Source organism: Orbicella faveolata, unplaced genomic scaffold (assembly GCF_042242905.1).
Source record: "Orbicella faveolata isolate gen_17 unplaced genomic scaffold, um_ofav_v1 contig_12, whole genome shotgun sequence".
Taxonomy (NCBI): Eukaryota; Metazoa; Cnidaria; class Anthozoa; order Scleractinia; family Merulinidae; genus Orbicella; species Orbicella faveolata.
Window position 1 is genome coordinate 18,882,640 of NW_028301539.1, and position 12,532 is coordinate 18,895,171.

Consider the following 12,532-nt stretch of genomic DNA (forward strand, 5'->3'; position numbering starts at 1 on the left):
GGGTCATTTTACCTGGGGCAGTTTGTTGCCCCATTTCAGACTATGTGATCATACTCTTGACAATTCTAGCTTTCAAATTTTCAAATATTCGTGTGTATAAGAATGAATAATTTTGAGATGGATAAAGGAACAATTCTCTAGAGAATATTACGTGGTCTGTAAGGCCTACAATTGTAGTTCACACTAGCGACATAACGACATGCTCGCTTTATTTCGCAATGTGAATATCGACATAAATGCATAGGAAACCAGTTTTTTCGTTATGTCACTATCTGTGTCATTATGTTTATGCTGTTATGTTGCTATTATGTTATTATGTCAGGATGTTCACACACGATTACGACAAAGTGTCCTTCGAATGTAGAATTCTTATTTGTTTGTTGTTTTTTGTTCTATTTTGCACTAAAAAGTGAAAAACAAAAACAAAAACAAAAACAAAAACAAAAACACCGCTTGGTTGAACTTTTGCATGCCAGTTCAAATGAAGTGAAACGTTTTATTCTTGTCTTAAAACCGATTTTTCGTAATCGTGTCTATATTTCATAGCATTTCTTGGAGTGAAAGGAACTTTTGATCTTCCCCTTTCATACTTTTCATCAGTATAAAATGCGTTCTGCGTGCCTTGTCTGTCAACCATAAATATTGGGTTATGTTGAATCCTTCAAGAATCTGCACAGACTTAACTGGAGAGTTGCGAATGTTTGAACACGTATTTTCTTATGCTCGCGTCTCGGCAAGCGGAATACACCGTGTTGGCAGATCTACAAATGCTATACACTGGGTCACAATCAGGACCAATCAACTCCCAGCTTGTTACTTCTCCTCTTCGTCCTTGGCTTAACAGTTCTGCACTCCAACAAAAACAGGACCCATCTCCTGTAAATAAGAAAGATAGCGAAAAAATGTTCATACAAATTAGGGGAATAACTCCATTCCAATCTAGTTCCTTGAAATCGGAATGAATTAACATGGGTAACCTGGGTAACTAGAACCCAGTGACAGGTCATCAGCTGCCTGAGTTCAATTAACACTTGAACAACTATAATATTCACGTTAATAAAGATGGTGAATTTTAAGTTCGGTAATGAAATGTGAAGGCGAATTAATCAACATGACACGAGCGTGGGACAAAGAAAAATTCTGAGTCCCCGACAGGAATCGAACCCATGACCTCCCGAACACCGGGAGGGCGCTCTATCCACTGAGCTACGAGAACTCATGGAGAGCAAGGTCATTTAACTGAGTTCATATATGATATAAAAATCATTTGCGTTAGCATTCCCATGAGTTGTTCTTCATCTGCACTATAAAGCATTTTATTGTCTAGGCTTCTCATAGTTTCCTGAGGTCAGATACCGTACAAAGTTCACTCCATATCAAGACCTTCCATAGAGTTCTAAGATCCATTTATAGTCCTGGGTGGAAAGAGGCACTGCCTTGTCCAAGAACACACAGTGACCCCACCCAGCCAAAACTCAGAATCCTGAACTCAGTACAGTAGGTACGACACGATTTCCCGCACCACCCCCACCCCCACCCCCTCCCGCTGCTTACCTCTGCCACTTCGTGTGCACGTGGTGCTATCAAATTTATAGCATCAGAAGGTACCCGAAAGACGAAAGGGCGGCTTTGTGTCCACCGACATTCACCAATCTGAAGTTGCTTCAACTCACCTGTAGAAGCTAGAAATCCGCGATCGCCAAGTGTTGAGAGAGAAAGTACGGGCGATGCTGAACGACGAAATACACCAACTGGAAAACTAAAACAAAAAATAAATAAATAAACAAACAAACACAAAACAGTTAGTCTTAAAACATACATCACTGGTGGGGAAGGGAAAGCAAGGATGGAGAAAAGGTTCCGTCTCGAACATTTTTCCCCGTACGTTCCCAGTTCCTCTAATTTCCAGTATCTCCCCCTCCCTCCAACCAGCCCCCGCTCATCTTGTCTAACAAACAAAACTTCTTGGACTTGTTCCAATGTCCGTTCCACCTGGGTAGAAGTTTCACCCCATCATAAATATACATCACAGATGCTTTAACGTAGACAGGTTCCCTAGCCAGCTGTGACACCAGCTGCAATCATTTCAAAAATGAAAGCCTTTCATTGTAACTTTCATAAAACATCAACAACTTGACTATTTCAACCTGCCAGCAGGCTCACCTTTGAGTCAAACGCGCCAGCGGCGAAGAGCGAAATCGCGAGCGAAGCGATCCTGCGGGGAGGAGTCTGGTAAAGAGGCGGAAAGAAAGCCTCGAGTCTGCGCGGCTCGCGCGCTGCTCCCCAAACGTGAGCCAGAACTATTTTTATTTAAGCGTTTATTACACGAAAGAAACAGAAGTTTTCTATTTTTGTCTCCGCAACGTTATGGAAACATGAAAAACTGTGAAACTAGACAGCTGTGGAAACACCTTTTATCGGTTTACGTTCCTCTTTCGTTAGCCTAAATATCGACTTGTGTAATTATAACTCGGGAAACACGGAAAGCTATTCCTTCTTATCACTAAGATTGGCAGCTGCAATTTTTCATAATAATAATAATAAGTTCGGTAGTTACCGAGTAACAGGAATACACTGGCATAAGATTAAATGAAGGGTACCTCACTTTTAGAACCGTGCGAGGTAAGGAAATACGGCATGTTTAGGAAGACGCAAAGCTTGCCAACGCAAAAATTACATTGTGAAGCTTATTAGTGATCCTTTTAGAGTTGAATAGTCTTATGCAGCTAACTTTAGGCGAATGCTTGTGACCACCATAAAAGTCTTGATCCAAGGTTCTTCAAGATCTACATCACACCGCACGTGCATTTTGGAGATTCAAAGTTGTGTTGGTTACCTCGTTTAAGGAGGAGTATGGGTAAATTTTTTATGAAATTGAAAAACTGATGTTAAAGTAGGAATGAAAAGAGAAAACTTGGGCACTAAAACAACGCTGATAAACAGGCTATCCTCAGCGTGACAGCTGTTCAGGTTGGGGACACTCTGTTTTGGTGTCCATCTATAAATCATCAACTAAAGAACCTAATTTCAAATCTGGACTAATTTTTTTCTCCATTAGTTTCCCTGTTTTAGTCTTTTGCTCTTAAACTTTAGTTCCTCAAAACTTTTCATTGGGCGTTTGTTCTTTATTTTCATATTTGTGTTTAGATTCGCTTGTCAAGCTGTGTCTCGTATCCTCTAATCCTCGTCTCACGATAAGTAAACCTAATTATGTCTTCAGATTCCGTATTCAGTTTAGCTAGAATTTTTCGAGCCGTTGTAGTTTAGTTGCAACAAATGTCCCTAAGGCTGACGAAAGATTTAGCTTGAACTCAATTAGTATAAAGAAACATTTGCTAAGATTCTCCAGCTGCAGGTTGGACTTCGAGTTGAGCCCAAATAGCTTTCTACAGATCAGTCTAAATAGCCGATTCCGGTTAGCCTAAATAGCATGTCGTTCAGTAGCCTATCAGGGTGTCGATAAACTTCCTGTAAATAGCGCTCTGGTTAGCCTAAACAGCGTCCAGGTTAGTTCGAACAACACTCTGCAGGACAGCCTATCAGCCTGAGCCTGTTTACGGTTAGCTCTCAACAATGATAATGGCAACACTATGGTAACACTGTAACAGTTCTAAAAAAATCCACAGTCTTACCAACGTGATGTATATTTCTGATAGGTAAGGCGATCGGCTGAATGCTGACTGCATAACACTTCAATTATATCATTAGCTTTCGAAATAGTTTACGATATATTCGACAGTCTATTCCAAACGAGACTACACTGGATTGTTCAGTTCAATGGCTACGCTGATTGGACTGTTTATTTTTAAAATACAGTACGTAGTCTTGTTCCCGAATCTCGTGTACACGCATGCATCATGAAAAAAACAAGAGCAATTTTTTACCGGCTGAGTGAAACGAAATAAGTGAAAAACGTTTTTCTCACACGCCGCTGGGGCCTGGGTGTAGGTCATGTGACCTATGGGGCGGGCAGTTGTTTTTGCTGCGTCCACCATTGCCGACTTACCCGCCCACCCAAAGATTTTAAGTTTTTATATCATACCAGTATAATGCACAAACCTTGAACTTTTTCATTATTTCCAGTCTTTAGCGTAATGCTACTTGTATTAGCTTTGATTTTTGCAATAATGGTCAGGCGGCGGCGGTCAGCTTGACATGGCTAGTAGCGGTGTGTGAGAAAGTTACTTTCTACCAATTTTCGCTGGTGTATTCAGAAGGGCAGGAAAAATCTTCATCGATGACTCGTAAATTTAAGTCTCGCCATAGCTCAGGGCAATAGGTGACTTGAGTTTACTATTCGTCAAACTGGACAAGTAATTTTCACGTCTTTCCGTCACTGGTTTTCAATTGATATCCTACATCCCCGTTCATTACCAACCTTGGAGATCTCACGTCCAAAATCCACAGGCATCCATCTTCTGTTCCACCGACAGCTTCATATTCCGACAAAAATGCACAGCAGTTCACAGCTGACGGGCACTTAAACTGAAAAACCTAAACATTGAAGCAACAGAAAAGTATCAAACATTTCTCTTCCAAAAAAAATTCAGTTCAAAGCCTACAAGCCAAATTCTCATAGTTTTGTTTGCGAAATAAAATAGAATAAAATATCATAAGAAAAAATAGTCGCCCAAAACGCTGACAACGACATCACATATCAATGTCCACTTTGTGAAATTGGATGGGCGTTGTTTCCAAAGGAAATTTGAAGCCCAGATACTATTCGGATAAAAAGTGTTGGAATAAACTACGTCGTTTGAGACAATTTTAGTCATTTGCAAAAATATTACAGAGAAATTAAAACTTAAAATATCCGGTTGGCTGTAAAGACAATTGAAAGTAACATTTTCTACAAAACAACTGGGTACCTTTTTCCTATTATACACATCAACACCATCAAGAAAGCCGTCATCCTTTGCAAGCAGGAGTAATTTTCCTTCAGTTCCAACCTCGCGTTCACCTTGGAATTAGAATACTGCAGATCTAAAATGCTATATTGGAGGAAGTTCTAATTGTAACCGAATAACCGCATATCAACTTGAGTAAAACGTGTCTTCATACAGAAAAGATCACACAACCTAGACGACGACCATTCCCCTCTGTGTTCAATCTTTTGAGACTGTTTTGAACACTTGTTGTTTCTTTTCACATTTCGCTTACAGTCAGAATGGTAGCAGTTGATAATCAGAATATAGACTGTTCAGTCAGGTCCCATTAGGGGGGAAGAACCTGAGCATCCGATGTACCGTTACTTTTTGACCTTAATATCCCGCATCCCGTTCAGTTAACCTTTCAAAAATGAACAATTTCTCCAAGCCTCCATTTTATGCCGCGGAACTCGCCCGATCAAAATGCGCTCGCTCGCTAAGATACGCCTGCATTCCAGTCAAGATTTAGCAGAGAAGGGACTGGTAGCGATGTATTAATGAGGTGGTGGTGGTGATGGTGGTTAGGGAGGGGTGCACCTCGGGGTTAGCTGAAAACGCTTACTCCATTTCCCATTTACCATCCCTCCTTGTTTTTTGTCTCCAGTCACACTCTCGTAATCCCTTTATTAGCCTGCAGAACAGGCGTAATTTTTTTGCGTATTTTAGGCGATAGCGAGGCGAGCGCGAAAAAAAAAGGTATTTTTTTCGCGCTGTTCCCCTCACGCGCGACTCGCGCTTGGCGCTCGCCTCGCTTTTGCCTCTGTTCGCCTAAAATACGCAAAAAATTACGCCTGTTCTGCAGCAGACTATCCCTTTACTGGTCCTCATTCCTTTCCTGGGTTTAGTCCAAAACAGTGACCGCAGAGGGGGAAGGGCTGGTAGGACTGTAACCCTACAACGTTTTTTTAGCGCCCAAGATGACATGGAAAATGTATGAAGTTTACCACCTGAAAGTAACAAACGTCTGAACAGTGACCCCTAATACTTTTGATTTTTTAGCCCTACCACTTTAAAATTGTCCCTGCAAAAGAATAGTTTTTAGGCGAAGAAAGCAAAAATGCACAATGAGGCTCTTAGATCATTATTGGTTGTAAATGGAATCTTACTTGTTTGGTTCTCCGATGTGTTTTCCATTCCATGAAGCTCTGTTAATGCACATGAATTTACAGGACAGTCACTTTTGGACACAACTGCCAGACACTTGGCTTCTCCGCAATCCCACAGACGAACAGTTCCATCTCTAGAACATGCTGATATAATCAAACAAGAACAAGAACACAGCCGGGCATCAGCGCAGAGAGTGCAACTTGAAAATTTATCCGCATCCTTTTACGGGTGACTATAAAATAAATAGGACTAAGAACCTAACAAAACACTTGATGGGGTTTGATGAGCTTGAGAAATCTTGAAAGTTGTGCGAGCCATACATGTAGGTGAGCTTGTTTAAACCAAACCACTTTACCTAACCATGTCTATTCTACACACAGCTGCACGCAAAACTCTTAGAAATTGAACATCAATGTTTGCCAAATTTGAAAGATATATTGTATATGTACATGTAGCTGATGCAAACCATGGGAAAATGTGTGTAGTGTAGTTCCTTTCAACACTCAGATAAAACCTGCTGTATGTAACATAACTTACACAAAATGTTCCTTCCTCGATCAACTATTGCTGTATCAACAACTCCTACAAAAGCAAAATACTATTAGAATGAAAATGAAAATTAAACAGGAATCTTCCAATGGAAATTGATAAAAAGCTTGGTTGACTGCAAATACTAATATGTGCTTTAGAAAAATAAGGTTATAAAAGAGGCTATAGAAACGTTTCACTTGCTATCAATCAATCAATCAATCAATCAATCAATCAATCAATCAACCAATCAACCAATCAATCAATCAATCAACCAACCAATCAATCAATCAATCAAGCAATCAATCAATCAACCAATCAATCAATCAATCTAATCAATCAGTCAGTCAGTTAATTAATCAATCAATCTTCCAATCAATCAATCAATCAATCAATCAAAAAGCCTAGTTTGCAATCAACTGGTTAAAGCAAGCAGCTCAGGCAAATAATGGATGTGTGCGATATATAAATAAACTATTATTACTTATTATAATTATTAGTGGGGCTGCAAAGTTTCAGCATCTTTTAATGAGCTGAAACTCTAAAAGGTTGAAATAATACTGATGAAGTGTGAGCCTATCATAGCTTCTTAAGCTTGTTATAGTTCAGAGAACAACACATTAAATTAAGTAAATCAATAGCACTTCCACTGAATACAAAGTGAGGCAGTTCTCACCTCCTGTATGGCCTTTCAATGTCACAGGACAATTTCCATCTTCGGCAGACCAGATTTTAAGCCGTAAGTCAGCTCCACCACTAAGAACAACTTTCCCTGATGGGAAGAACCTACAAGTGTTCACATCTGATATGTGCCCTTGGAGATCATGCTGCAAACAAACACCAGAAAACAAACTTTAAAGACCAGCATGTGGGCTAAATGTTGGCTACCATTTAATGAATAGAAGTTCACTACTAAGCTGAAAAACAATCTACTGCTCGCTTAAAATTAACTTAAAAACAAAGCCATTTACTGAAAACATCGGCAGATAAGCCGCACCTTTCTACTAAAACTTTTTGTAGCAAATCGGGGATGTGGGCTTATCTGCAAGAACATTTAGACAACATGCTATAAACTTTCATAAATTAACACTTTTTATCTACTACTCCATCTTCTGATCAAATGCCAGGCAGCTAAGTCACGAATGAATGAAAAGCAGAACATACCCTTACAACACCATTACTGGTGTCCCAAATAAGCAGAGTACCATCATCCCCGCTAGACACACCCAGTCCCCCTCCAGGTGATACATCTATGCATCGAATCTGAGAGAGGAAATGGATTTAGTATTTCAATTAATGGGAAATCTAATGGCATTTCATTTGATTTTGTTAACTTGATGTTTAACAGTCAGGGAAACAACCACTACTACTTAGAACTTGGACAGAGCTCACAGTACCTTCTAAAGCTCCGTGTCTTAAATCAGAATGACCAACTGGTACCTGACACGATCATGGTTTTGCAGTGACCCAATTGGGGGCTCAGACAAAATATTTGTCTGCAGAGTAATTATTTTGATGTGCTTCATTTACTTCATGTTGGCCAAGTCACCTCTGCACCTCTTTTAGTTTTCATTTGCTTTTTACTCTGGCTGCTCTGACAAAGTGCTGACAAAAGTTAATTTACAGCACCCCTTATCAACTTCAAGTTAGGAGATAGCTTAGTATTTTGTTTTGTGTTTTGAGACTTTTCTGACTGATGACTGGAGATATGACACACAGTCTAATACTATCTTTACTCTCATCATTGCAGACTGCTGTTATCTGTCTGATAACAGACTACATGACTTCAAGCTTTCAATTGTCCTTAAAAGCCACACGTCAGTCATCTTCTGATGACCTAAAGTAAATACATTTCTTATTTTTCTGTAACACAGGACCCATATGAGAAAAATCCAAACATTTACCACACTTACGCTCTTCTTGTGAAGACTTGCAAAAACAGTCCTTGGTGGAACAAACTTTGTAGAATATCCCTCTTCTGGAAATGATAGGGTGAGACAAGCCTGAAATAAGAGGATAACATAGTTTTTACCACAATTGCTACTAATCTCGCCATCTGATTGGCTAATTTGCCATTGTTGATAAGAGTCCAGACAACGCTGCTCACGTTGATGTGTCACGCAACGCCTTTTTCAGCTTGTGCTCTGAAAAAAACATTTTCTTTGACATTGATATTGTGGTAAAAAAACAAATGAAAATGTGGTTTAGCATGGTCTGTACTCTTATCGGCAATGATACACATCATCACAGTGGTCAAAATTGTTGTGGACTCACGAGGTGCAGCCGAGTGAGTCCACAACATTTTGATCACTGTGACGACGCGTATCGTTGTCAATAAGAGTACAGACCACACTAAAGCACATTCGATTTGTTAAATTTACAGCCAACTCTCCTTATAGTGAACTCCTTCGGGACTGACATTTTAGGTTTCAGTGGGGTGTGATGAAAATGACCCAAGTTTTGGTATACTACTAATTAGTATATTCTCAGCTCCGACTATTGCATTTCTAGCTCTCTGATTGGCTCAAAAACTCCGACTATGAGCCATTAGTCGGAGTTTTACCTTATATGGAAAACAGTGCGCCAAGTTTAAAAATTTTCCGCTCTGTAAAATTGTTGAAATAAAAATCGGCGGCAAAAACCCGATTAAGAATATACTAAAACAATTATTCCATTCGACCTTGTTGGATATGAAGTGATCATAACCAACTCGCGCTACGCGCTCGTTGGTTATTTATCACTTCATATCCAACGCGGTTTCATGGAATAATTGTTAAATATACTCTTTCAAGAGTTCCAGTTTCTTTTAATTTGTGATACACATTTTACTTTCGTACATAATCATATGATATAGGTCAAAAGAGTGTACAGACTAGTGAATGTTCCAAGACTGCAGAGTAATTATACCATTCAGTCATCAAAACATCCAAATTTTCTATTGTAATGAGATAAGAACAACAAATCTTAGTTTGGGATTGCATGGAGTGCCTGCAATTCCATAATAACAGGAGTCCAAAATAACAGGAGTTGTCTCCATACATTTCTTTGCACAATCAGTCAGGGATGTATGCTATGTCCAAAATAGCAGAATGTCTGCAATGGTGGGGTGTCTGCAAGGTAAGAGTTGACTGTATGTGGTTGAAATTAACACTGAAATACAGTTCATAACACAGTTTCATATTTCCAACCTTGTCAACATTTGTTACTGAGAATCCATCAGATGCTTTAAGGTTTAAGGAGTTGCAATCAATGTTATCTTGACTGTCATGTGCCTTGACAAGGTCTCCATAAACTGTGGGCCGATCTAATAGATAATTCAATCAGTTAATTTTCTACCGACCACCAGGATAATTATAACTTATAAATGTCTTTAGTTTGTATGTAAATATATATAGACATAAATAAAGTCTTAAAAACTCCTAAAGGAAGTAAGCAAAGCAATTAAGAAGCAAGTAAGAAGTAAGCAAAGAGATCTGAGTGAATTAGTAAACACATCAGTCAAGTGAGGACATGCACCAGCAATTGAGTGACTCAGAGGGGAGGAGTCAAGCAGAGCAAGAGAAAATGAGTAAGAAAACCACCAAGCGAGAACAAGGATGTTAAAGTGAGTGTGTGAGACAAGGGGAGTGCTGCATATTTCACTGGACCATATCCACGTTCAACAAATTATATATAAGTACCAGTACCAGTACTTTATTACTGAATAAGGAAGTTTTTAAAATTTTGAGCAGTACATACTAATTCTTGAGCATGAGATCCAAGCCTTTCCACCAGGGTTTCTGCGTAACGGAAGGAATAAATTTAGCAATTAATCATTCAAATTAATTTGATTAATAATAGCAACAGCACCAAGTGGAGTCCATTACTACAAGTTGGAAAGCACAGGTATGATAATCACTACAGGTTACATCTAAATCTGGAAGACACAAGTCTTGTTAACAAAAATTATTAATCATAGCTACAAGAAAATTTTTGAAAATTACCTGACATGTTTATAACTTTTTTGAGCCCCGGTGACCACATGGTGAGTGTGATTGTGTCTGGATCAAGTGGTCTGGGTTCAAGCCCTGGCCAAGGACATTGTGTTCTAATGGGAAGGTAGTCTGCGAGCAGCCTCACCTTTGAGTCATGCATGTGAGCAGAGCAAAGCGATCTGGCGAGAAGGAGTCTGGTGAAGAGGAGCCAAGAAAGACTCACTTTTTCATCTCGCGGCTTTGCTGCGCGTTCTTGTGCTCCAATGTGAGCCTGCTCACAGGCTAATGGGAAGCAGGTTCAAGATACGGACTGCTGAAGGCATTCCCCTGTACGGGGTCCAGGGGCATCCTCCCCCTGAAAATTGGAATTGAGGTCCTCCGAATGGGATTTTCAGCATTCTGAGGGCAAGTCAGTGTGTTATAATGTCTCATTTTTTTTTTAATTTAGAAGGGTTCAATTGAACTTCCCCTAGAGCTCCAGCTGTAGGGACCATTTGGTATGATGCAAACTATACCTTAATATGCTATAAACTAAAACAATACAGTTCCCATTATAAACTAAACTGAGCTTAAGCTTACGTCACTACAGCACAAATAACCATGTGCAAACTTCAAGACAATAACAGATTTGAGTCCTGAGGCATGCACTCGCCTGTAATCTATGGACGTACCTTAGGGCTTCTTTCCAATCCCACTGTATGTTCAACCGAGGAATTTCAACGATGTTAATTTCTTGCTCCATTAGGGCCATATTCGTCTTCCAATTTATAAGCTTACTAATATTTCAAAGTTTTCCAAAAAACAACATTCAAATGCTTCTATTACCGATTAGACAGTAGAAATAAATAAATAAACAAGAAGTTGGATTGAAACATTTCAAAGTTTTGCGTGATTCCGCTGTAGTATATAAGCTTCTGCTTACTTTAACGAAGACAGAAATCTTAGCAAAAATAGTTCAGCCTTTCCGCCATTTTGTCGACCTGTATGAGAAAGACTGGAAACCAGGGAACCCAACAAGAAATTTAGGTAGGTCCTCACAGCGTACTCACAACTGGTCTTAAATCTTTGAAACGAATACGGTAAAAACCAGCATGCAAGAACCTCGGTTTTTTCAAGTTAGCTTCCATAGCTTCTTATATAAATGTTTTTTATTGTGAAAATAGGCTACCTAGGTTCTTAATCAGGTTCTTAATTTTTGTTTAAAAAAAAACCGAACTTGTACTCATGAGTGTGGAGTTTATATTAATTCAGTCACAGTACAGTATTGTGGTCTTACAACACTCCTTTGTTACCTTTTTTTTGTACTGCATGTGATGTACTGTGCTATATTTGAAAGAACTTTATGTTTTGAAAATAAGAACCTGTATTGAGATTTTAGCCGAGAATGGTTCTTATGTGAAGTGTGCTTTAACTGGAAAATTTTAGCCTGACAGGTTCTTAAATTTTAGTCTCTCATACGCGGGTGTTTACCGTATTTTCAGCGAGGTTCCTAACAAAGCTTTACAAGGGAAGACTCCTCTATGAGGTCCAAATCCTTACACTTTTAATTTTTTGACCGAAAAGGTAAGCCTTATCATAGAACTTCGATATAAAATGATTCCCCTTTCACAACCTTGGATTGGATAACTCCTTAAAATACATTGGATGCCCCAGCCGTTAAGTGCCTCTCTTTGAGATAATTGAAATGCTAAAGGTCAGTTTTTCCTTCTTTTTCTATAGTTAAGCTTGTGAAGTCACTGTCCTTCCTTATACCTCTAGCCTGTAAAACCTCTCTCTGGCGGTCCTCCCCTGAGCATGTTTAGTTCAGGTTAAAATTATTTTCAAGCTAGTAATGGTGAAAAAATGTCACAAAAATAGCCGACAGTAGGATTGAACAGAAGTTTGGGGTGATAATAATCTGGATTTAAACTGAGTCACGAAAATCGGTAATAAGCCCCTTTCGTTGATTCTTCCGGCTTAACGCGAAGGCAAAAAGTCACCGAGATCATAATTAAC

General features: G+C 39.2%; 1 protein-coding gene across 1 annotated transcript; it reads right to left on the reverse strand.

Annotated features, from left to right (window-relative positions):
* Positions 1-192: 192 nt before the first annotated feature.
* Positions 193-11,527, reverse strand: LOC110059607 (proteasomal ATPase-associated factor 1-like). Its single transcript, XM_089282690.1, has 13 exons — positions 11,460-11,527; positions 11,209-11,313; positions 10,302-10,342; positions 9,752-9,867; positions 8,477-8,566; positions 7,728-7,826; positions 7,240-7,390; positions 6,573-6,617; positions 6,035-6,178; positions 4,869-4,960; positions 4,379-4,494; positions 1,674-1,759; positions 193-876 (listed from the first exon to the last, which is right to left on the reverse strand). The coding sequence occupies exons 2-13, from the start codon at positions 11,286-11,288 to the stop codon at positions 680-682; spliced, it is 1,257 nt and encodes a 418-aa protein (XP_089138816.1). The 5' UTR covers positions 11,289-11,313; positions 11,460-11,527; the 3' UTR covers positions 193-679.
* Between the last annotated feature and the right edge of the window lie 1,005 nt (positions 11,528-12,532).

What these genes read in the sequence shown, in the direction of transcription:
- LOC110059607 (XM_089282690.1), bottom strand. Translation starts at nt 11,288, where the DNA reads ATGGCCCTAATGGAGCAAGAAATTAACATCGTTGAAATTCCTCGGTTG. An exon ending in GATCTCATGCTCAAGAATTA is followed by an intron (nt 9,868 to 10,301) that starts GTATGTACTGCT and finishes ATTATCTATTAG; the next exon opens with ATCGGCCCACAGTTTATGGA. An exon ending in CCAGTAATGGTGTTGTAAGG is followed by an intron (nt 7,391 to 7,727) that starts GTATGTTCTGCT and finishes GTTTGTTTGCAG; the next exon opens with CATGATCTCCAAGGGCACAT.